The sequence below is a fragment of the Mirounga angustirostris genome, unplaced genomic scaffold (assembly GCF_029215605.1).
Source record: "Mirounga angustirostris isolate CCGP_5_RB_7025 unplaced genomic scaffold, mMirAng1.0.hap1 SCAF_6, whole genome shotgun sequence".
In the NCBI taxonomy this organism is placed as follows: domain Eukaryota; kingdom Metazoa; phylum Chordata; class Mammalia; order Carnivora; family Phocidae; genus Mirounga; species Mirounga angustirostris.
In genome coordinates this window covers 60,857,572-60,883,725 of record NW_026991714.1, presented here as the reverse complement: position 1 = coordinate 60,883,725, position 26,154 = coordinate 60,857,572, and the positions used below count along the sequence as shown (strand labels likewise).

General features: G+C 39.1%; 1 protein-coding gene across 1 annotated transcript in view; it reads right to left on the bottom strand.

Annotated features, from left to right (window-relative positions):
- The window catches only part of WDR64 (WD repeat domain 64), a 146,557-nt gene that overhangs the window by 76,640 nt on the left and 43,763 nt on the right, over positions 1-26,154 (bottom strand). The window contains exon 9 of the mRNA XM_045876185.2: positions 5,841-5,920. Within this exon, the coding sequence (XP_045732141.1) occupies positions 5,841-5,920 (80 nt within the window). The remainder of the gene's footprint in view (positions 1-5,840; positions 5,921-26,154) is intronic.

The window sequence follows — 26,154 nt, the reverse complement described above, 5'->3', positions numbered from 1 at the left end:
GCAAGTGCTTAATACATGTTTGTTAAGTAAATGAGTTGGCTAATAGAGTGACTCATGAAGTGCTTAAAAAATACTTATTTTGGGAAAGTCTACCTTGATTTGAAACCTGGCTCTATCACTCACTAACCTTATGGCTTTAAGTAAGTGACCTCACCTTCTGTGTCTGGGTTTCCTTATCTGTATATATAATGGGGATGACCAGAATTTATGTAATAACCTTATTGTGAGACTAAATGGATAATTATCCATGGATAATCTGAGCAGTTCCTGGAGTATGAGCTGACTATTACTACTCTGTTCTTTTCTTCTAAGTCTGGGCCATTTGCAACACATTTTATAAAAAGTTTAGGGGAGACAGAGAGGAACTGATACACAGATGTATGAAACATGGGCCCTGTTCTGGAGAGTTTGTAATCTAGTGGTGGCACTCAGACAAGCATGAAAGATATAGAGGGAAAGGAAGTATTTGTAGAACATAATTCAAATCTGAAGGTAGGACTTAATACTATAAATGATATATTATGGTTCATTAGGGGTTAAATCCTTGTTCCTTTGTTATTTTCCATTTATTTTAGTTTCTCTCTTCCTTTTTGTTAACCAGGATTCAGATAAAGCCACATATAAAGGTAGTATTTCTTTCCCTTAGCAAGCTCTTATCTCAGCTGGTGAGTCAGTGGATCCAAATGTCTCACTCTTGATGAGATGAGCTGGCTCAGCTCAGAGAGAAAAGGGAGGGAGAGACTCTGTGAACCAGATTACGGTGGTCCCGGTGGTCCAACAGGGAAGAGCAGGGGCTGGGAGAAAGGAGGACAGACTGGAGCTCAGTTCTACCAGCTGACTAGTCATATGATGAGCTGAAGCAAATCATTCTCTTTTCTAGGGCCTCAATTTCCTTATCTGTAAAATTTTGATCTCCCAAGATTTCTTCCCACTCCAAAGTTTTATGATTGTGTGTTGGGGAGGGAGAGGTTACTACAGTGAGAATAGAGAGCAATCTGGAATTGTAAAGGTCATTAGAAAAACTCCAGATTATCAGTTACATGACTCATACTGAGTAATTCTGATAATGCAGTATCTTGCTTGCATTTGCTTTTCTCTGGCAAAGGCTGAGAAGTCTTACCTTACTCCAGTATGTCCAGAACCTGAGCCTTGGGCCCCCAGGTGGTTGGCCGGGCTGCCCCCTTGAAATGGACTTTATCACTCCTGTTGGATGAGGTCAGGCTATCCCCAGAAAGAAATCTGTGACTTGCATGCCACAGGAAGAAGGATATAATAGAAGATTGCCACGTGAGAAATGTGGCAAAGAGCTTTGTCCAGTGTGCATTATGAAGGAAACCCTGTTTTACAGAGGGCTCCTCTGGTCTGCTACCAGAGGTCTTCCAGCTCTGCCTGCTTTCCAATGATAGCAACAGAATCCTCACAGAGTCTGTGTGGTGGCTTTTTGGAGCCAGAATGATCAGAAAGGGACATGATACTAAGCTCTAAATGCCTACAGTGTTTAATCTGTATTGTTATTATTATGATTATGAATCTGTTGACTCATGTTCCATTTTGTATTACAGCTGTGTATTAACATGTCCTATTTGTACCATTAAATTTTGAATTCTTGAAGGTTAAAATGTAACCTGATCTCTATGATTCATGAGGTCTAGTCCATAGCAGTTGTGCAAGAAATAATTGTTGAATGAAACATTAACAGATGCATGCAGAGCCCCCAAATTATCTTGGATGGCAGAGAACCGTTTGTATACACTGGACCTTTCAAAGTCGGAGTTTAACTCTTAAATTGGCCAAGAGAGATAGCAATGAGCTAAAAACAAATGCTCAGGAAGTTTGCAATTTTATTTTGTTTTGTTTTGTTTTGTTTTGGTAAGTACCTTGTCCTGGTTTGGCTTTTTTTTACAACCCCCCCCCCCAAACAGGAGCTTCTGTTTTTTCAAGCTCATCAAATGTCCCTGCATATTTCACACATTCAACTATGCCTAACAAAGTTGCTTTCATAGTATATTTTGAGTCATCAGCTGGTACATACAGTACATTTAGCAATGTGCTTGGCTGAGTCACTAATCAACAAGAGTATTCTCCTGAGGAAAACGTGTTTCTAGTCACTGAGGAATTGCATTTTCCACCAAAAGAGGCTCTGTAACTGTGACAATTTAATAATTTTTGCATGGTGAAAAGTATTAGTTGTTTGTCTGTCATGCTGCTAAATGTTTTGCTTTGTAAGAGAGCCAGAAAAATAAGATTTCAAAGCTGTAGCTGGCCATCTTACAATATAATGACTGTTGAGGTTCATGAGGGTCAAATATCTTAATCCATAAACACTAAAGTGATTTGAGTCCCAGAACATTACCAAACACATATTTTTTCTCAGAAATGATTAAAATACTTAAGATGACAAAATATATGAGAGCTGGTCAATTCTTATGTTTTGAAGTATTTTGTGTGAGAACAAAGGGCTGTTCAAAGGAGTTGGTTAAGATTAATGTGACAGCTTGTCTTTTTAGAACAATCGGATTTTAGAAATCAGATCTTACTTTAACTATGCCGTTTTGCTTTCTCAGAGGGTTTCCTGTGGAGGGTTTGAGTTGAAGGAGGATAGAAGGCCACACGGAACTGAAGACCTGCCCTGCTGGGGGCAGCGTCCCTTGCAATTCGATTCTGGGGCAGTTTCCCTGCTTCCTCTCTGAGGACCACTGTGCTCTTTCCCTCATCCCTGGAGCACCCCTACCTCCTCCTGACAAGTGCTCGGGGCCATTTCCCTCACAAGGAAGAAGCCAAGACAGTCATCAGTTCAGCAAAGGGCAACGGGGATCAAGAAATTGTAATATAAGCATGGCACTCCTTTTTGAAAACATGTAATTTTAGTATTTGTTGCCTCATGTGTTCTAGACTTCAGTGCAGAGCTCTTTAAAGGATAACCTCAGTTAGCACAGCTTAAAGACTTGGATCCCTGTTCGTTCTTAGAATCATCATTCCAGGTGCCAGGAAACTTGCTCCCAGTCTAAGCCATGACTCCCACATACTACTCTGCAGACTTCTTACCCATATGCTTTGCTTTCTTTCTTTGATGTCCTTACTTGAAATTTAGAAGTCTGTGGCCCTTTAATGCCTCATTTTTTTGAGTACACAAAGCTCTGACTACATACTGAGTAACCCCTATTTGGCAAACTGGGTTCCAAGTTTTCCAAAGGACATTTTAATTTATCTCCCTATGAACAGGGATTTCTTTAAACAACAGATCGGGATTCTTTAAGCTCAAGGGGTCTTGGAATGTATGTAGTCCAGCTTCCTCATTTTACCAGATACAGAAAGTAAGCAACAGAAGATTACGTGGTAGTTGAAAATTATACAGTTGGTTAATGGCCAGGCTATGACTAAAGCCACCTCTTCTAACTTCTAGTGCATTGTTTTTACTTGTTTTACTTTCCAGTAGATTCCTATGTAATTTTTAAAAAATAATATTCGAACCAAAGCTAGTTTTAAGTAAGTGTTGTCGAAGGCCCAAACCTGAGCACAAATTTCAATATGAACTTCAAATGCACAATATACTGAAAAAAATTTTAACTATGTCCTCAGGGGAGATCACCCAGGTGTGAAGTGAGAGTGTAGCTATCTTCACACAGTTGACCCTTGAACAACATGGGTTTGAACTGTGTGGACCCACTTACATGCAGATTTTTTCTTTTAATAAATACACTACAGAACTGTAAAATCATATTTTTCTCTCTTATGACTTTCTTAACATTTTCTTCTCTCTAGCTTACTTTATTGTAAGAATACAGTATATAATACACAGAACATACAAAATATTTGTGAATCCATAGTTTATGTTATCTGTAAGGTTTCCAGTCAACAGTAGGCTATTAGTGGTCAAGTTTTGTGGGAGTTCAAAGTTACATGTGGATTTTCTACTGCTGGTGGTGGGGGGGGTGGTTGGCACCCCTAACCACTGTGTTTTTCAAGGGTCAACTGTACTTATCAATATTGGCACTTCAGGCCCAAGGCAGGATACTCTTGGTAGAAAACCAAACGTTGCAGCTGTGTGTGTTTTAGGGGAAGGAATTTGAAGAAATCTCACATGGAAGGAATGAGTAGCTCATACTCATTGAACATTTTTGCTTTTTTAATAAATATTTTTGCTCGAAGCATTTACCAAATGGTACATTTGGTGATCTTTTGGATGACAGAGCTTTCTTCTTAAAAATCTTGTTTGCTCTTTCCCTTTCTAAAGTTCAGATCTCCAGTACAGGCCATTTTCTTGATGTTTATTTGAGCTTCTATTTTGCTCATTTACATCGTTCAAGTCTACATGCTCCTTGTTGAAAGTGACTCTGATCTAGGGGTGCCCCCGGGAGTTCTCACTCGTGCAGCCAGCCTGGGGGCCCTCACATCCCCTAGATCCAACTAGGTCTTTTATCATCACCAAAAGGAGCATCCTCTCAGGTGTCTAATCACACTTGACATTTAAGTTCACACTTGAGTTGAGTTTGCTCTCTTTCCCACATGAGCACCTTCTTCCTGATCTCTGGTAACAATACAGCTGCTACTCTTCCATTTTCCCCTACAAACTCGGAGCTGATTGATCCCTCTTACTAATCCCAATTTCATTCTGGCTTCAGGTTTTATGACTAATTTCTTTCCCATGGGATTGGCTCTTTCCTTTCTTTTTCCATTTCACCTACAATAATGCAGATCCTCACCACCTCACTTGTGACTCCTGGAACAGCCTCCTGACTGGAACCTCCGATTTCATTTTATTCCAACAAAACCTCCGCGCTTTTGTCAACATGACTTTGCCTATGTGTCGTAGATGGATTGAATTAATATTTATTGACAATCTACTATGTGCCAGGCATACATTATCTCAATTAATCTTAAGCACCACCATATGAAGTATGTGTGGTTTTGTTATTGTTAGTATTATTATTGGCAAATTTGTATTGAGCACTTATTGTGTGCTAAGTACTTTATTCAAATTTGCTTAATTCTTATAACAATCTTATGAGTCGGTACTATTATCAGTCCCACGTTAGAGTAGATTGAAGTTTAAAGGGATCAAATGACCTGCCCAAGGTCATTGCTAGAAAGACCATCAGGATTTGTACCCAGACAGTCTGACTTCAGAGCCCAGGCTCGAAGCCATCCTGCTGTATTAGCACCCCAGGATTATAGGTGACAAGTCTGAGGCTTGAGGAACATTTCCGTCCTCCATCTTCCCCTTTGAGCTTCTTATATCATACTCTCTACAGATGACCTCACGTCCTATATTCCACACTCCTTAACCCTTAAATGCTAGTATGCTTCAAGTCTCTCTCCTTGGCCTCTTTCCTGCTAACTCTAAAACATTGGCCCTTGACCTCTTTGAACATGGACCCCATTGAGGATTTGATAACATTTTGGACTATCTCTGCAGAAAAATGCACATAGACACACAAGGGTCAATAGGCTGCAGGAGCCTCCAGGACTCCTCTAAAGCCCATACAAGGGGCCCCGGGCTGGGATCTCATGCTCTCACATGTTAAAATAACTTCTAGAGAGATTAAAGATCTAAAGGTAAAATATAAAGCAATAAAAAAAGTTAGAGTAAGATATGGAAGAATTTATAACACATATCCTGGTGCCGGGGAAGAACTTTCTAAGTGTGCCATCAGATCCAGAAGGCACAAAGAAAAAGACTGACAAATTTAACTTTATGTGAAATTTTTAACTCTCTAAAAGGTTTTCCCTGGGAGCAAAACTCTGTAACTTTATGAAAACCACTCTATCCCTATATTAATCAAGCAGGGCACGGTTGGCAAAGTAGAGAATCTCTGTACAACGTGAACAGTATCCCTTACCTCCAGTGACAATCACGTTTGCTTTTGTACAGTAACAGAAAGTGTTGGCTCCTCTTGGCATGGAGAACTCTCTGACAGGCCTGGGAAACACAAATTAGATGTAAAGCTTCTACATTTCTCTTTCTACAACTAATTCTAACTTATATATAGGTTATGTTCAATAGGCTCATTTCTAAGCTGGTTGTAAATCTACTTATCCACAGAAAATATTACAAGTAATGATGAAATCCTCACTGACCAACAGAGTCTACTTATTCCATAATGTGATGATGTTAACACAGCACTTTGTACTGTTTCTGCTTAACAGGAAATCCAGTCCTCCCCCCTGGGGTTGTGATAGGCCAGAGACTGATCCTTCTTAATCCAGAAATGATATTGGATGGCTAACTGAGTCTGTTTGGTATACACAACACCAGAAATGCCTTCGGACACGTCCTCTTCTCCCACCACCCACATCCCACCTGCTGTCCAGTCCTGTCGATTTGACCTCTAAAATATACCTGAAATCTGATCACTTCTTCCCAGTCTTACTGCAGTGTCAAGGTTCAAGCCTCCATCTGCTCTCACCAGACCTTCTGCAACAAACTGCTAACTTCTCAGCTTCCACCATTGTCCATTCTTCTGTCCACATTCCCACCTCAAATCCCGCTGTTATGCTACAGCCATGGTGGTCTTCCTAAAACCTGAGTTAGAGCACACCACTTCTCTCCAAGGGCTTCCTGACGCTCCAAGAGGAGCTGAGCTCCTTCATTTGGCCTGCTTGGCCCCCCGGCCCTAAACGGCCCCTACCACCTTTCCAGACTTGCCCCATGCCTTCCTCTTTTCCTTCATGCTGTGCTTCAGTTGTGCTGCTCTAGTCAGTCTCCCTTCTGGATGCACTGAGCTCTGTCCCTCCTCAGGAGACTCTGCACAGGGCCCAAGATGTGCTGGTCCCTGATCCCAGCCCCTCTAGCAACCATCCTCCTGTGAGTGTCAGCTCAAATGTTACCTTTTCACAAAGGCCTTGCCTCGACTCCACCCTCCTGCCCCCATTAATGAAGTAGTGTCTTTTGTGTTATTCTCTCTCCTGGTACCATGTTATTTTCCCTACAACATTTGGCATCTATCATATAATTTTAGTATATAGGTTTTGAGTGTTAATTTAATATCTATGAGTAGCACTGTGCTGGACTTAAAAGAGCCTGAGCTTAAGTGAAAATGTGTAGACTGAAATCCTGGCTTCATCACTGTGCCTCAGTGTCCTAATTTATCAAATGGGGTAATAATAATAATACTGCCCTCAGATACTAGCAATAGTTGAGAGCTATTACTGCATCTGACCAGATGGGGTGAAGGAGGAGACATGTTGCTATGAAAGGGGGCACCCAGAAGGAGCCCTAGACCAGGAGGTAAGCAGGCCCTGAAGCTGGGGCGTTGGGGGGTGGGAAGGGAGGGAAGGAAAGCAGCTGGCCTTTGTCTTCTCTTCCCTTGGATACCTGTGTGTTCTTTCCTTTCCTTTTAAACACACATGGCAGCACATATCATTCTGTTCCTTGTTTTTTCACTTAATACTATATCTTGAAGATCTTTCCAAATCAGTACGCAAAATACTTCCCCATTCTTTTTGTTTTCAAAGTTGATGAGGGGAAGCCTCAATGTAGTAACATAAATCTAAAGTCAGAATTTAGAACTGTGAAAATGTTTGTATGTCCTAGAGAAGAAGTAGAATGTTCTCACTGGGGACTCATTTCGAGTTTTGCCAATGACACACTTTGTAACTGTAGCCAGCTGACAGACTGAGCTGAGCTTGATGGGGCTACAAACCAGGAATGGCACAATTTTCTTCTACCTTTGTCTCCAAACATGGCCTCTTACTCTGTCACTTTGCACCAATAGCTCAGCCTCTCGGGCCAGCTCCCGTTAACGCAGCTTCTGTTAAGATACCTACTGTGTCTCACGGGACACAGTTCACACAGGCTCACCACATGGAACAGTGTCCTTGTGCATGCAGTCCCTCCCCACTGTCATGGGTCCCTCCAGCAAGGGAGGAATGTGTCCATTAGGCACAGAAGGCACAGTGCCTTGGGCTCACGGTACTTTCAGGGTCCTACAAAAATGCTCCAATTTTTCTTAAAATCAGAAGGAAAAAAATGTAAGTTTGAGGTCAAGAGAAATGTTTTAATTTTCAGAAACCATGAAAATCTATTGACTTTTTTCTAAAACAGAGAAAAAATATCGAAGTATTTAAAGTTATATCAAAAATAATATGTAATATTGATAGTATTATGGTGGGAGGGACCCATGAAGGCAAAGTGCCCAAGGCCACATAAGTCACAATGTGGCCCAGCTTGAGGCCTTCAGAATTCTCCATGGGGAAGCAGGTAGTGGTCGTCATGTGCATGTTTCCCCCCGGCTTTGGCTCTTCTGGAACAGGTTCTCCTGGAGTGGGTTCTCCTGGAGCTGTCCTCACTTGGCTTGGGGTAGGAGGAGCTCTCTCCAACCTCCACTTTCCACCCAGAGAAGGCAGATGAATCACCCCAACATTCCCCATTAGTCCCACAGCTGTGTTCCTTGATCCTTCTTTTCAATTATTTTAGAATTGCTAGTTGTCCCCTCTTTGCTGGGGATGAACGATGGCAGAAGGGTCATGAGACTGGTCTGACCACTTTGTAATAATTCTGAGGATGTTTCAGTATACTTCTCTTGAGAATGGGGCATTAGCTGAAATCCCAAAATAGCAGGAAAAGAACTATTTGATATCCTGTTAGTTGATCTTAAAAAAAAAAAAAATCTATCATTTTCTCAATTTCTCAGCATGTGAAATGGGACTTATACATACTTGGCATTTAAATTTTTGTTGTTTTTGTTTTAAATAGCTGTCCAATAGAATTATACTCTATTTTTCTGGCCCACATAATTAGATGGATTACAGATGAATGAACTGCACCTTTAAATAAAACTATTTCAACTATTAAAGCTATAATTGATGTCAATTGATGAAAAAACTCAAAAAATAGACATATACATATTCAACTGCATATTTTTTAACAGATTGCTTTTTTATTCTGTTACTAGGTTTATCTTACTCTAACTGGAACATACCAGTGTTTTAAAAAACCAACACTTTGTGAGAAATCTATTATAATAATATCAGCTGGTAGTTCTATAGCATTTTATAACTAAAGAGTGAAGAGTGTTTCTACTCATATCTTACAATGCAGGGAAATATTTGGTTTGGCATTTAAACTTGAGCCCAGGTCCTCCACACCATGCTCCCTCCTCAAGGATGGGGTGGTGGGTGAGAGGGGGTGGGAGGGCTGCCTCGTTGGCCAGGGTGCATCAGTGAGCCCCCTAAACACCACCCATAGCATGATGGCACCAGGCTCAGTCTCATGTACAAGGTAGGCCCACGTGGCCCACGTGGTCCATTCCATAGAAAATAAAATGTAGATACCATGGTACTCTGAGCATTGAAGGCTCCCAATAAATATTTGTTTGAATATCCTTAAGAAATGAATACCTGATTGACAATGCGCCTTTCCAGAGTCACAGATTAGAAATGTACTGATTCTGGGCAGTTCCCTCTGAAGTTTGCCCTGGTCATCCTTAGACAATAGTACTTTTGAAAGGGAAACATTTCCTGACAATTTCTTTCAAAACAATAAAAACCCACTCTACTATCAAAAGGCACTAACTGAATGATAGTGTCCTTCACCTCAGCTTCCCTGTTGCTGTCACCCAAATGCAAGCCTGGGAAGGAAGACGTTAGTCAGATGGAAATTAAAGGGGTGACTGGGGTGAGGTGAATGTTACAGGAGGAGGGCTGTTTACTGAATGTAAGATGGTGCCCAGACAGGAAGGCACTCTGGGGAGGGGGGCGGATCCTGTGATTGAAAAAGAAGAGCCATTGAGCAAGTGTCTTTTCTCCCCTTGGAGGTGGGGGTAGTTGGTGGAAGTGAAGGCAGGAGGAAGTGAAGGCAGGAGGAAGTGAAGGCAGGAGGAAGAAGGCATTTTTATTTTCTCCTTGAAGATGTGAAGTAAGAAATTTCAGAGTGCCTCACATTAAGGTATTTTTTTTTTAAGTGGTCCACACTCTGTACTATTACCTACCATTGACCCATACTGTGCCCATTCCCAAGGGACAAGGGAGAGTCCAACAGAAACCTCTAGATCAGGAGTTGGCAATCTTTTTCTTTAAGGAACCAAATAATAAATATTTTACACTTTGCCATATAGGCTCTGTTGTCCCAGCTACTCAATTCTGCCACTGTAGCATGAAAACAACCATAAATAATACATAAATGAGCAAGCATGGTTATGTTTCCATACAACTTTATGAGCAAAGAAATTTGAATTTCATATAACTTTCATGGGTCATGAAATATGATTATTCTTTTGATTTGTTCAACAATCTGGAAATATAAAAATCATTTTTGGTTTGTAGATGTTACAAAAAAAGGTGGCCTGCTGGATTTGGCCTATGGGGTTTTATTACCCCTACTCTAGATGCAGGAGCACAAAGCCCAAACCAGGACAGCTCTGCAATCACTCTACCTGTTCTCAGTATTCAAATTCCATTTTTCTGATGCATTTCACTATCTTTATGAAGGGAACAAAAAAGAAACCTACATTTATTGAGTACTAACTATGTGCCAGGCATTAAGCCAGGCACTTTACATGAGTTAACTTAGGTACTCTTTATAAGACTATAAGGTAGGTATATTCATTCCCATCTAAAGATGAAGAAGAGCTAATAGTATTGTGTGCATGGTGTCCGGTGGTGGCTAGTGAGTGCTAGGGCAGAAGCCAGTTCTATCTGGCTCCACAGCAATTCAGCTGAGGGGTACTATCCACTTTCCAATATAATGACCTGCCACCAAATTGGGTAACTATGCTGAATAGTTAGCTGCTCATCTCTGGGAAATTGCCAAGCTATAAAAGGGTTAAAAGTTCAATGTATGTCTTACAACAGGCCAACCTGCTTTATATGGCATAATTAATTGCAGATGTTCATTTTCTTGCTGGTACAAAACTCCATTTGTGAAATTACCATATAAAATTATAACCAAAATGGTAATCATGTTTGAAATGGAAATTTTTTCGAGAGGAGTTTTTTCCTGCCTTTTTGGGAACTGTGCTGGCTCCCATTTTAACAGCTGGCCAATTATGTATTAGTATAATTGAAGTTTCATCTGGCTCAACCTAAGACTCATTATAGGAAATTGCAGAAATAGGAATATGTTGAATCTAGGGATTAAGTGGACCAGACTCTCCTTCTATTGAGATGACTCTCCAATGGCACCAGCGGTTCGGGAAAACATTATTATACCGTATCACTTGAGAAATCTCTTTAGCTTCTAGATTTACAAGAGTGGCCCAAGGAAATTGTTGAAAAGCTCAGCCAGAATCTGACTGAATAGATCGATGATCACCATTTGCTGAGGCTGTCTGAGTATTTTTACCTCTGTCTCCTGACTCCCTCAAGCTGAATGGATCATCAGCCATGTTCCAGGCATTATGGTAAGTACTAGGAAGCTCAGAATTGGGCTCAAAGACAAAATCCTGACTCTTGCAAAATAGATACTTTTCAGAGCAAAGACCAAGAAAGTACTGGCTAGTTTGAAAAAATAAAACCTTCTAGCTAATCTAAGCATTTACAACTACTAAGTACAAAATCTGTGGAACACTGTGCAGAGTAGGAATTTAAATTCCCTATAATACTATTACATAAATTAAAAATACATACAAATATACATTTTTAAGGAAATGTATAAACAAAAAGATATATTAAACCCAATAGAACGGTTGCCTGTGTGTATGTGTGTATGTGCATGTGCCTGTGTGTGTGTGTCTGTGTGTGTGGTGTGTGTTTGTGCACACATGGGAAAATGGATTGGGATGCAGCATAAAGAGGAATAAAATAAGAGAAGGAGAGTGTGAACAACTAAGTCCTGCTCTTGAGGTTACTCCACTGGGGGGAGGGGGAGGGAATTAGATTTGCCTAGAATCCTGCTAGTTGAAGGACATATTTTCCCTCACAAAAAGAAGGTATACAATCTAAATGAGATAAAAAAGATTACTATCTTATTTAAAACCTAACACAAGAATCACCACTTGACTGACAGATCTTATTGCTTGGTAAAAAGGAATATGGGCCTCATCATAACTTGTTCCCTGAGGAAAAGATTAGTGCCTTTCTTTTCCCCCAGTATTGTCATTATTATGGACTTTGACAGCACAGAGAACTCAAAGTGTTCTTTAAAAATCAATTCTTTGTGAAAGAACATAAACGTCTATAAGCAAATAATAAAACTTTTAATTGTTATAGTATTTTACAGTTTTCAAGGGACCTTCACTCATCTCAGCTTATTTGAGCAGCACAAAAGTCTGAGAGATAAGAAAGTATTATCCCCATTCATTAATAAGGTTACTGAGGTTCAGACAAGTAACATGCCCAAGACCACTCGGCCAACAAATAAGTGGCAGAAGTGACATTAGAACTCATTTGCTTCCTTGTAAACTTATTTCTTTACTCCCATTCTCTCTTAGTAAATAGCACAGCCATGCAAACAGTCCTCCCAGCCAGAAGCCCAGCAGCCTTCTGCTGCTCTAAGACTTCCTCTGGATTTTGCATGATTTGCTCTTCACTTCATTTAGCTCTTTGCTCAAATGTGAGCTCCCCAGAGCAGTCTCTCTCCTGACTATCCTACCAAAAATACTGTCTCCGGTCACTTTATCCTATAACCTTACTTCATTTCCTCAATTTGTATCATTTATTGGATTATGTCTTTCCCACTAGACAACGTGCTCTAGGAGAGGAGAGAGTTGGTCTTTTCTGCATACCATTTTATTAATTCTTGGAACAGTTTTTGGTATATAATACATATGCAATAAATATTGTTGCAAATGAAAAAATAAAACTTAGATTCTTCTCTTTATTCCTCTCATCTGGTAGGTCACCAATTCTTATAGATTATACATGGATCTATTCTCTCTCCATTCTTACTTCTACCAGTTAAGTTCAAGCTCTCCTCATTTCCTTTCTGAACTATTACTCTATCTTCCCAGTCATGTCCTCCTTTCCAACCTGCCTCCTCCTTCCCCAACCCATTCTCCTCGCTGCTAGGGCAGTCTGTCAAAAACACCTCATTGACCATTCTCCTGGCCCAAGCATTCAATAGCTCATATAGCTCTCAGATTAATATTCCAGCTCTTCAGTCTGATATGCAGGCCTTTTCATGTTTGCCTTGTCCCTCCTCATCTTTCCCAACCCTTCTCCCTTTCTGTGCTCTAATCATATTGAGCCACTTAGAATTTCTAGAACTCACTATTTTCTTTGTCACCTACATACCTTTGTAAATTGCAGGTCTTTAATGTGGCTATTTATCCACTCCACTCTCATGCAATTGCTTTGCCTGGCTAACTCTTACCAGGTCTTCAAAACTCAGCATGCATGACACCTTCTTCAGGAAGCCTTCTCCAATTTTTCTCCCTTCAAAATCTTATGTAAGATGTTCTAAGAACTCTCTTCTGCTCCTCTTTACACTTCTCTAATATCTATTCATGACATTTATCATCCTCTGTGGTAATCTCTTTGCTTTCTCCCTCATTAGCCACAAGATAAAGGACCTAGTTTTATTCATCTTTAAATTCCCAGCACATAGAACAGTGTCTCAAACGTAGTAACTCATCAGTAAGTATTTGCTAAACAAATGAAAATTCAGACTCTAGAGCTTCTTCTGGAGTCATCAAATTCCTCAAGTTATAGGACAATTAGACAATGTTGGATATATTACTAACTCTCAACAAGCTTGGTGTCTTGTAAAGACACACCCTTAAACATAATTAAAAGATAATAAATAAAAAGACTGAGGCACAAGAAGGATACCTAACCCAGCTGAGGAAGGAGGTACTGGAAGAGGGTTAGGAAAATTTCCTAGAGTTGGTATCAACTGATCCTTGAAGGATTATGGGGTCAATTATACTTCAATAAAATTGGAAAAAAATTAAAAACAAAAAATTTTCCTCTTTCCAAAATAAAAAAAAGATTATGGAGGTTGAAGGAAGAGAAGGAGAGGAAGAGTGGGAAGAGTATTTCAGGTACCAAACATGTACAAAATCCCAGCATGGGGTATCCAGGAAGCAGCCACAGGCTCAGAGTTATAGGAACCTTAAGTACAAGGCAGTGAAAGGAACAAGGTGGAGAGGCTGGTGGGACCAGACTATGGAAGTGCTATGGTAGGGGATGGAGAAACATGAAAGGTATTGAGGTGGTTGGATATCATCTTCATAAGAATACTCTGGAAGACTAATGGGCAATAGTTTTGGCAGGGATAAAATTAAGGTAAGACAGCAATTGGAGGTAATAGCCTAGGGGGATAGAGATACAGAAGATAAGACAGATTCAACAAGTGTTTATTGTAAGAGAATACAGATGAATTTATTGATTGGTGGTTTGTGGGCACTGAGGGAAAGGAAGGAGTCACGAGGGGTTGCCAGATTTCTGCCTAGGATGATTTGATGTATCAAGAGAAATTAAAAATCCTATAAAATATACAGATTAAGAGGTCGGGGAGTTAAGTTCAGTTATGCACATATGAGTTTGAGGGGCTATGAGATATCCAAGTGGAGATGGTGAGCAGGTATACCAAGTCCAAAATTCAAAATAGTTTGGGTTTCATCAGCATATCAGTGTTAGTATGCTAGAGAAGAGGAACATCACCCAAGAAGAACCTAGAAAGTGAGAATTAAAGTTAGCTAAGGAGAGTACTCCAGAGAACATGGCTAAGGAGCAGACACAAAAAGAGGAGTCACAAGGAAAAGGAATAGTAAGATACCAGGAGAAAACTCTGGCTTCCCAAGAGAGGAGAGAACAGAGTTTCAGTGAGTGAGATAAGTAATGCTGAATGCCCCGAGGCTATCTGATATGTTATGTCAGTTTTACAATGTAGACATTGGCCAATTTGCGAGTCTCTTCTACAGAGTAGAAGGGGGAAAGGCTATATGAGAGAGGATTATAGAGGGAACAAGTAATATCAAGGTAGTGGAGACAGTGAGTGCAGAGTACTTTTTCCAGAAGAAGTATAGTATGATAGTTCAAAGGAGATCATATGTCAAGAAAAGCATTACTCACATCAGAAGAGACTTGAGTATTATAGGTGGAAATGAGAGAGTGGGAGAAACAGATTAGCAAGATCCTGGAGAAGGAGTTTAAAAAATGCGAGGCCAATGATGGAGGGTTTGATCTTTCAACCTCTAAAACAAAAAGGAAAGATCAAGGATAGGTGTGGATTTGGAAAATTCCAAATGACCTGGGCTGTTGGGAATTACTCCAAAGGCCTCAGGGTTTTGTGGTCATGTAAGATGGGACATCTGTGGAGAGTGAACAGAACTGAAGCTGGGAATAGTCTGAGGGAACCAGATAAGGAGAAATGAGGACATAAAGGTCTGGGAGGCTAGGCAAAGGGCTCTGTTGAGCAGAAGGGTTGGGATTCTGCTGACTGGCGCATGGCAGAAGGGGATGCACGGTGGATGGGGATGCACGGCAAAGAAGAATGCTGGTGAGATATGAGCTTAGATGACAAACCTGGAGTCCAGGTGGGGAGGGAAAGAAGGAAGTCAAGGAGGGAGCTGATGAAATTGGAGTTAGTGGGGGAAATGAAGGATCAGAGACCTCATTGAGGTCATTGAGAAGGCACAGAGGGAGTCAGAGCCTTCAAGAGGCAAAAATGTAAGACACAGCAGCCAGAGAGGGATACTGGGGGTTCTGAAGACAAAACTTCTAGATGCTTGTCAATATTGTTCAGAACAATGTTTTGATTTCTATTTTGCAATGTGAGATTGCCAATACACAATTAAACCCACCAATGTAAAGATACTCTTTAGGAAGAAATAAGCCACTTAATTCATTCAAAAGCCGATTTGGCATGATTATTAGCTGCCATAACCTCTCTTGTTTAATAAAATCCCTGCCAAATTTATTTTCATAGTCCTCTATAAAAGACTTGTTCTTATCTCTAGGGCTTGCTAGAATACTATCATTTATCACTTCTTTTTCTGAGCTCCTATGATGCCTATAACCATAAACCATTCAATGGAAATTTAACATGTTCTGCTTGCAATGTGAATTATCCTATGCAGTTGTATGCTGGTAAATGTTTAATATTCAGTAAGGGTCAGGGAAGTGGGGGGGGGGGAGGTCGTTGGTTTATAATATTTGCTGTTTTCCATGGTATAAATATTCCTATGGTGGCTAATTTCAAACTAGCAATGTGACATCTCTGAACTTGGGGTTGGGAAAAGATACACGGTTGCACGCCATTATATAGTATTCCTATGTCCTTAAGGACATAAAATCCTCAAGAATATACATAATAGTAAAATGTAGTAAAATAAAAAGTGATGAGTTTTGAGTATTTATTGCTTTTGTTTTTAATATAATGGAATTGTGAGCTTAAATAATTAAATTTTAAATGATGGTAGTGTTCAACAAATTTGTCAAATTTCTTGAAATCTTAGCAATCAGCTCTCAGAAGCTGATATGAGCTGACTCCAGCATGCCACTGGGTTTATGGCTGTATTTCTTGTCTTCCCTCTTAGATTTCAAGCATTTAAAGGCAGGGGTCATGCCTTAAGCATATTTGTATTGTCCATGGTGCTTAACACATAGTGACTTAGTAAATATTTGTTGAATCACTGATGCATTCTGGGTTAAAGGCTGAACTACATGATCTATGTATAGCTTTCTGGTTACCATATTGACTGTTAGAACTACCCTGGTAATTCTCTTTGTGTGGGTAAAATCATGTCTGTAGATTTGTGTATCTTGGAGATGAAAATCCTTTCTCTGGATGTTGAAGTAGAATATGTATCTTTCATAGGGACACAGGGCATATTATAGTTCATATGGTTTCACAAAAGCTTCTTTATGGGTATGAATGTATTATGAATTGCCAACATTATACAAAATCAATTAGAAATTAAGTTGCATCTATTTCTTAATTAACTGTTTCAGAAATGCACTCCTTTAAAATGCCAGAGTGTAATCACTAGCAGTTAATTATGTTACAGAAACTAAGTGAAAATTAATTATGCCATAGAAATGATATTTGTGGAATCAGATCTGGTGTTAAGAAATGAAACTGTTTTTAATGTGCTGTGAAAAGTTTTTAATTCATTTCTCAGTGCAATATGTTATACATCAAGATAAACATTTTTATCTTTTTCTAAATGAGGGGAAAATATGCACCTTTCAAAAAGACTATAACTTTCAAGAAAATGTAGGGTAGTCAGTCATTTTAGAGATGTGATATTTTCTCCCATAAAATTTCTAATTTTGTTAGCCCATTTCTTAAATTGAAAATCTTGGAATTTAAAGAAATTCTAGCTCTGTATGTGTGGAGGCTATCTTTTCCTCTCACTTTTGGTGAATTTCATTAAAAAACTCAATAGAGGGGCTCCTGGGTGGCTCAGTCATTAAGCGTCTGCCTTTGGCTCAGGTCATGATCCCAGGGTCCTGGGATTGAGCCCCGCATCAGTCTCCCTGCTCAGTGGGAAGCTGTTTCTCGCTCTCCCACTTCCCCTGCTTGTGCTCCCTTTCTCACTATGTCTCTCTCTGTCAAATAAATAAATAAAATCTTTAAAAGAAAAAAAAAGTGCTCTCATAGCACATTGAGAAAAAAATTAAAAACTCGATAGAGGGGTGCCTGGGTGGCTCAGTCAGTTGAGCCACCGACTCTTGGTTTTGGCTCATGTCATCACATCAGGGTTGTGAGATCAAGCCCAGTGTGGGGCTCCACACTGGGTCACTGGGTGTGGAGCCTGCTTGCTGCTTGGAATTCTCTCTCCCTCTGCCCCTCCCCACCCCAGCTTGCACACTCTCCCTAAAAAAAAAAAAAAAAACTCAATAGGAAGGACCTAGAAGTTATCATTTGTGTTTTGTTAGTGGGACAAATAGACTATTCACTATTTTGCCTAGCCGTCTTTTAGTTGAACCCAAGTCCTCCAGCTATGATTCAATGTCATTGCAACTTACCAACTCTTTAGATAAAAAAGCTGAAATTCATAAAAAAATTATTACAATCAAGAAAATGAATTTTATGCACTACTGGGTATTTACCCCAAAGATACAAATGTAGGGATCCAAAGGGGTATGTGCTCCCCAATGTTTATAGCAGCAATGTCCACAATAGCCAAACTATGGAAAGAGCCTAGATGTCCATCAACAGATGAATGGATAAAGAAGATGTGGTATATATGTGCAATGGAATATTATGCAGCCATCAAAAAAAGACATCTTGCCATTTGCAACAACGTGGATGGAACTAGAGGGTATTATGCTAACGAAATAAGTCAATCAGAGAAAGACAAGTATCATATGATCTCACTGATATGAGGAATTTGAGAAACAAGACAGAGGATCATAGAGGAAGAGAGGAAAAAATGAAACAAGACGAAACCAGGGAGGGAGACAAACCATAAGAGACTCAATCTCAGGAAACAAACTGAGGGTTGCTGGAGTGGTGGGGGGTGGGAGGGATGGGGTGGCTGGGTGATGGACATTGGGAGGGTATGTGCTATGGTGAGCACTGTGAATTGTGTAAGACTGATGAGTCACAGACCTATACCCCTGAAACAAGTAATACATTATATGTTAATAAAAAAAAGAAAATGTATTTTAAAGAATGGAATTAAATCAAGAAGGAGTTTTATAGTCTTAAGGTTTGACCCTTAGTGTTTTGTTTTTTATTTTATCTTTTCATTTTTTTTGGATCTGATATATGAATACATTGTGAAAGGATTCGCCCCCATCGAGTTAATTAACATACCCATTACCTCATATATTTACCTTTTCCTTTCTTTCTTCTTCTCTTCTCTCTCTCTCTTTCTTTTTTTCTTTTGAGAGAGAGAGTGAGAGAGGGGTAGAGGGAGAGAGAGAATCCCAAGTATGACCCTGAGATCATGACCTGAGCGAAAATCAAGAGTCCAACGCTTAACCAACTGAGCCACCCAGATGCCCCTCTTTCTTTCTTTTTTCTTCCCTTCCCTTCCCTTCCCTCCCCTCACCTCCCTTCCCATTCCCTTCATATCCCTTCCCTTCCTTCCTTCTCTTCCCTTCTCTCCAGCTGAGTTCCTTTTCTTTCTTTCTTTCTTTTCTTTCTTTCTTTCTTTTCTTTCTTTCTTTTTCTTTCTTTCTTTCTTTCTTTCTTTCTTTCTTTCTTTCTTTCTTTCTTTCTTTCTCTTTCTTTCCTTTCTTTTTCTTTTTCTCTTTCTTTCTTCTTTCTTTCTTTCTTTTCTTTTCTTTCTTTCTTTCTTTCTTTCTTTCTTTCTTTCTTTCTTTTTCTTTTTCTTTCTTTTTCTTCTCAGAACATTTAAGTTCTACTCTCAGTAAATTTCAGTTATACAATATAGTGTTATTTACTATAGTCACCATGTTATACATTAGATCTTCAGATCTTACTCATTTATAACTGAAAGTTTATACATTTTTCCAACTTTTCCCTATTTCCCCCAACACCCAAGCCCCTGGCATCCACTTCTCTACTCCTAGTTTCTATGAGGTTGACTTTTTTTTTTGTATCCCTCATGTAAGTGATAACATGCAGTATTTGTCTGTGTCTGGCTTATTTCACTTGACATAACCCTTCAGGTTCATTCATGTTGTCACAAATGGCAAGATTTCATTCTTTTTTTATGGCTAAATAATATTGCATTCTACATACATACCAATTTTCTTTATCCATTCATCCATCAATGAACACTTACTTTGTTTCCATATTTTGGCTATTGTAAAAAATAAACTTGGGGGTGCATATATCTTCCTGAATTCGTGTTTTATATTATTCAGATAAATACCCAGAAATGGAATATTGCATCATATGGTAGTTCTATTTTTAATTTTTTGAGGAACTTCTGTACTGTTTTTCATAGCAGCTGCACAAAATTACATTCCCACCAACAATACACCAGGGTTCCCTTTTCTCCACATCGTCACCAACACTTGGTGTTTCTTTCTTTTTTCTTTTTTATTAGTTTCAGAGGTAGAATTTAGTGATTCATCAGTCACATGTAACACCCAGTACTCATTACATCAAGTGCCCTCCTTAATGCCCATCACCCAATTATCCCTTCCACCCACCCACCTCCTCTCCAGCAACCCTCAGTTTCCTTTCTAGTGCAGTGTCTCTTATGGTTTGTCTCCCTTTCAATTTTCATCTTGTTTTATTTTTCCTTCCCTTCCCCTATGTTCACCTGTTCTGTGTCTTAAATTCTACATATGAGTGAAATCATATGGTATTTATCTTTCTCTCACTGACTTATTTTGCTTAGATAATACCCTCTAGTTCCATCTATGTCATTTCAAATGGCAAGATTTCATTCTTTTTGATGGCTGAGTAATATTCCATTGTATATGTATACCACCTCTTCTTTCCCATTTATCTGTCAGTGGACATCTGGGCTCTTTCCACAGTTTGGTTATTGTAGACATTGCTGCTATAAAGTTTGGGGTGCATGTGCCCCTTTGAAGCACTATGTTTGTATCCTTTAGACAAATACCCAGTAGTACAATTACTGGGCTGTAGGGTAGCTCTATTATTAACTTCTTAAGAAACCCCCATACTGTTTTCCAAAGTGGCTACACCAGTTTGCATTCCCATGAACAGTGTAAGAAGGTTCCCCTTTCTCAGCATCCTCGCCAACATTTGTTGTTTCCTGACTTGTTAATTTTAGCCATGCTGACCAGTGTGAGGTGGTATCTCATTGTAGTTTTGATTTGTATTTCCCTGATGCTGAGTGATGTTAAGCATTTTTTCATGTGTCTGTTGGCCATTTGTATGTCTTCTTTGGAGAAATGTCTTATCGTGTCTTCTGCCCATTTCTTGACTGGATTTTTTGTTTAATGGATGCTGAGTTTGATAAGTTCTTTATAGACTTTGGATACTAGCCTTTTAACTAATAAGACGTTTGCAAATATCTTCTCCCATTCCATAGGTTGCCTTTTAGTTTTGTTGACTGTTTACTGTACAGAAGCTTTTTATCTTGATGAAGTCCCAATAGTACATTTTTGCTTTTGTTTCCCTTGTCTTTGGAGACATATGTAGCAAGAAGTTGCTGTGGCCAAGGTCAAAGAGGTTGCTGCCTGTGTTCTCCCCTAGGATTTTGATGGATTCCTGTCTCACATATAGATCTTTTATCCATTTTGAGTTTATTTTTGTGTATGGTGTAAGAAAATGGTCCAGTTTCATTCTTCTGCATGTGACTGTCCAATTTTCCCAACACCATTTATTGAAGAGATTGTCTTTTTTCCGTTAGATAAATTCTTACCTACTTTGTTGAAGACCAGCTGACCAAAAAGTTGAGGGTCCATTTCTGGGTTCTCTATTCTTTTCCATTAATCTATGTGTCTGTTTTTGTGCCAGTACCATACTGTCTTGATGATGACAGCTTTGTAATAGAGCTGGAAGTCCGGAATCGTGATGGCTCCAGCTTTGGTTTTCTTTTTCAACATTCCTCTTTGGCTACTTAGGGTCCTTTCTGGTTCCATACAAACTTTAGGATTGTATGTTCCAGCTCCATGAAAAATGTTAATGGTATTTTGATAGAGATTGCATTGAATGTTTGACTTTAGCCATTCCAACAGGTGTGAGGTGATATCTCGTTGTGGTTTTGATTTGCATTTCTCTGATGACTGGTGATGTTGAGCACCTTTTCATGTACCTTTTGGCCATCTGTATGGTTTCTTTGAAAAAAATTTCTCTTCGGATCTTCTGCCCATTTTTCAATTCAAATTTTTTTTTTGCTTTCGAGTGGTATGAGTTACACACACACACACATACACACATATTTGGATATTAGCCCCTTATCAGATGTATGATTTGCAAATATTTTCTCCCATTCAGTAGGTGGCCTTTCCACTTTGCTGATGGTTTCTTTTGCTACACAGGAGCTTTTTAGTTTGGTGTAGTCTCACTTGTTTACTTTTGCCTTTGTTGTTTTTGTTTTTGGTGTCAGATTCAAAACATCACAGCCAAGATCAATGTCAAGGATCTTCTCACTTATATTTTACACTAGGAGTCTTATAGCTTTAGTTCTTACATTCAAGTCTTTAATTCATTTTGAGTTAATTTTTGTGTATGGTGTGAGATAGGGGTCCAGTTTTATTCTTTTGCATGTGGCTAACCAGTTTTCCCAACACCATTTATTGAAGACACTGTCCTTTCCCTATAGTGTATTCTTGGCTTCTTTGTCATAATTAATTGTTCGTGTATGTGTGAGTTTATTTCTGGGCTTACTATTCTGTTCCATTGATCTATGTGTCTGTTTTTAGACCTATGCCATACCATTTTGATTACCATAGCTTTGCAATACAGTTTGAAATCAGACAGCATAATGCCTCCAGCTTTGTTACTCTTTCTCAAAACCGCTTTGCCTATCTGGGGCTGTTTGTGGTTCTATTCAAATTTTAGAATTGTTTGTTCTATTTCTGTGAAAAAATACCATTGGAATTTTGATAGGGATTGCATTGAACCTGTGCATTGCTTTGGGTAGTATGGACATTGTGACAATATTAATTCCTCCAATCCATAATCATGGAATATCTTTTCATTTCTATGTATCTTCTTCAATTTCTTTCATTAATCTCTTACAGAATTCAGTCGTTAGCCTCCTAGGTGAAATTTATTCATAGCTATTGTATTGTTTTTGATGCAATTGTAAATGAGATTATTTTCTTAATTTCTCTTTCCAATAGTTCATTATTATTGTGTAGAAACACAACTAATTTTTGTATGTTTGTATATATTTTGTATATTTGTATATTTGATTTTGTGTCCTGCAGCTTATTGAATTTATTAGTTTTAACAGCTTTTTGTTGGAGTCTTTAGGACTTTCTATATATAATATCATGTCATCTGGAAATAGTGACAGTTTTACTTCTTTCTCTCCAATTTGAATACCTTTTATTTCTTTTTCTTCTTACTTGCTCTGGCTAGGACTTCAAATACTATGCCAAATAAAAGTGGTAAAAGTGGACATCTTTGTCTTGTTCCTGATCCTAGAGGAACAGCTTTTAGCTTTTAATGAGTGTGGTGTTAGCTATGGGTTTGCCGTATTCCTTGTGGCTTCAATTTGCATTTCTTTAATGACATATGATGTAGAATATCTTATCATGTGCTTATTGCCATTTGTACACCTTCTTTGGTGAGGTGTCTCTTTAGATCTTTTGACCTGTTTTTAAAATTAGGTTGTTTGTTTTCTTATTGTTGAGTTTTAAGAGTTCTTGGTATATTTTGGATAAGAGTCCTTTATCAGATACACCTTTTGCAAATATTTTCTCCCAGTCTGTGGCTTTTGTTGTTGTTGTTTTCTTGACAATATCTTTGGCAGAGCATAAGTTTTTAATTTTAATGAAGTCCAGCTTATCAACCATTCCTTTCATGGATTATGCCTTTGGTGTTATACCTATAAGGTCATTGCCAAACCCAAGATTATTTAGATTTTATTCTAGAAGTTTTATAGTTTTGTGTTTTATATTTACATCTATGATCCATTTTGAGTTGTGTGTGTGTGAAAAATATAAAATATGTGTCTTGATTTAGAGTTTTTATCATGAACAGATAATTTTATCAAATGCTTTTATGCATCTATTGATGTGATCATGTGATTTTTCTTCTTAACCTGTTGATATGATGGATTACTTTAAATAATTTTCAAATGTTGAACCAGCCTTGCATACCTGGTCATGGTGTATGCTTCTTTTTATATCTTATTAAATTCAACTTACTATTATTTTGTTGAGGATTTTTGCATCTATACTCAAAAGAGACATTGGTCTGTAGTTTTCTTTGTTTGTAGTGCCTTTGTCTGGTTTGGTATTAGGGTGATACTGGCCTCATTGAATGGGTAAGGAAGTTTTCTTCTGCTTCTATCATCTGGAGGAGACTGTAGAGAATTGGTATAATTTCTTCCTTAAGTGTATGGTAGAATTCACCATTAAATCCAACTGGGCCTGATGCTTTCTGTTTTAGAAGGTTATTTATTCCCCCTAAGGTCAGGAACGCGGCAGGGATGTCCACTATCACCACTGCTATTCAACATAGTATTGGAAGTCCTAGCCACAGCAATCAGACAACAAAAAGAAATCAAAGGCATCCAAATTGGCAAAGAAGAAGTCAAACTCTCACTCTTTGCAGATGATATGATACTTTATGTGGAAAACCCAAAAGACTCCACCCCAAAACTGCTAGAACTCATACAGGAATTCAGTAAAGTGGCAGGATATAAAATCAATGCACAGAAGTCAGTGGCATTCCTATACACCAACAACAAGACAGAAGAAAGAGAAATTAAGGAGTCGATCCCATTTACAATTGCACCCAAAACCATAAGATACCTAGGAATAAATCTAACCAAAGAGACAAAGGATCTGTACTCAGAAAACTATAAAATACTCATGAAAGAAATTGAGGAAGACACAAAGAAATGGAAAAACGTTCCATGCTCATGGATTGGAAGAACAAATATTGTGAAGATGTCAATGCTACCTAGAGCAATCTACACATTCAATGCAATCCCCATCAAAATACCACCCACTTTTTTCAAAGAAATGGAACAAATAATCCTAAAATTTGTATGGAACCAGAAAAGACCCCGCATAGCCAGAGGAATATTGAAAAAGAAAAGCAAAGCCGGTGGCATCACAATTCCGGACTTCAAGCTCTATTACAAAGCTGTCATCATCAAGACAGCATGGTACTGGCACAAAAACAGACACATCGATCAATGGAACAGAATAGAGAGCCCAGAAATGGACCCTCAACTCTATGGTCAACTAATCTTCGACAAAGCAGGAAAGAATGTCCAATGGAACAAAGACAGTCTCTTCAACAAATGGTGTTGGGAAAATTGGATAGACACATGCAGAAGAATGAAACTGGACCACTTCCTTACACCACACACAAAAATAGACTCCAAATGGTTGAAAGACCTCAATGTGAGACAGGAGTCCATCAAAATCCTAAAGGAGAACACAGGCAACAACCTCTTTGACCTCAGCCGAAGCAACTTCTTCCTAGAAACATCGCCAAAGGCAAGGGAAGCAAGGGCAAAAATGAACTATTGGGACTTCATCAAGATAAGAAGCTTTTGCAAAGCAAAGGAAACAGTTAACAAAACCAAAAGACAACCGACAGAATGGGAGAAGATATTTGCAAATGACATATCAGATAAAGGGCTAGTATCCAAAATCTATAAAGAACTCATCAAACTCAACACCCAAAGAACAAAGAATCCAATTAAGAAATGGGCAGAAGACATGAACAGACATTTTTCCAAAGAAGACATCCAAATGGCCAACAGACACATGAAAAAGTGCTCAATATCGCTCGGCATCAGGGAAATCCAAATCAAAACCTCAATGAGATATCACCTCACACCAGTCAGAATGGCTAAAATTAACAAGTCAGGAAACGACAGATGTTGGCGGGGATGCGGAGAAAGGGGAACCCTCCTCCACTGTTGGTGGGAATGCAAGCTGGTGCAGCCACTCTGGAAAACTGTATGGAGGTTCCTCAAAAAGTTGAAAATAGAGCTACCATATGATCCAGCAATTGCACTACTGGGTATTTACCCCAAAGATACAAAAGTAGGGATCCGAAGGGCTACGTGCACCCCGATGTTTATAGCAGCAATGTCCACAATAGCCAAACTGTGGAAAGAGCCAAGATGTCCATCGACAGATGAATGGATAAAGAAGATGTGGTATATATATTCAATGGAATATTATGCAGCCATCAAAAGGAATGAGATCTTGCCATTTGCAACGACGTGGATGGAACTGGAGGGTATTATGTTGAGTGAAATAAGTCAAACAGAGAAAGACATGTATCATATGATCTCACTGATATGAGGAATTCTTAATCGCAGGAAACAAACTGAGTGTTGTTGGAGTGGGGGGTGGGGTGGGAGGGATGGGGGGACTGGGTGATAGACACTGGGGAGTGTATGTGCTCTGGTAAGCGCTGTGAATTGTGCAAGACTGTTGAATCTCAGATCTGTACCTCTGAAACAAATAATGCAATATATGTTAAGAAAAAAAAAAAAGAAGAAGAAGAAGAAGGTAGCGGGAGGGGAAGAATGAAGCGGGGGAAATCGGAGGGGTAGACGAACCATGAGAGACGATGGACTCTGAAAAACAAACAGGGTTCTAGAGGGGAGGGGGGTGGGAGGATGGGTTAGCCTGGTGGTGGGTATTGAGGAGGGCACATTCTGCATGGAGCACTGGGTGTTATGCACAAACAATGAATCATGGAACACTTCATCTAAAACTAATGTTGTA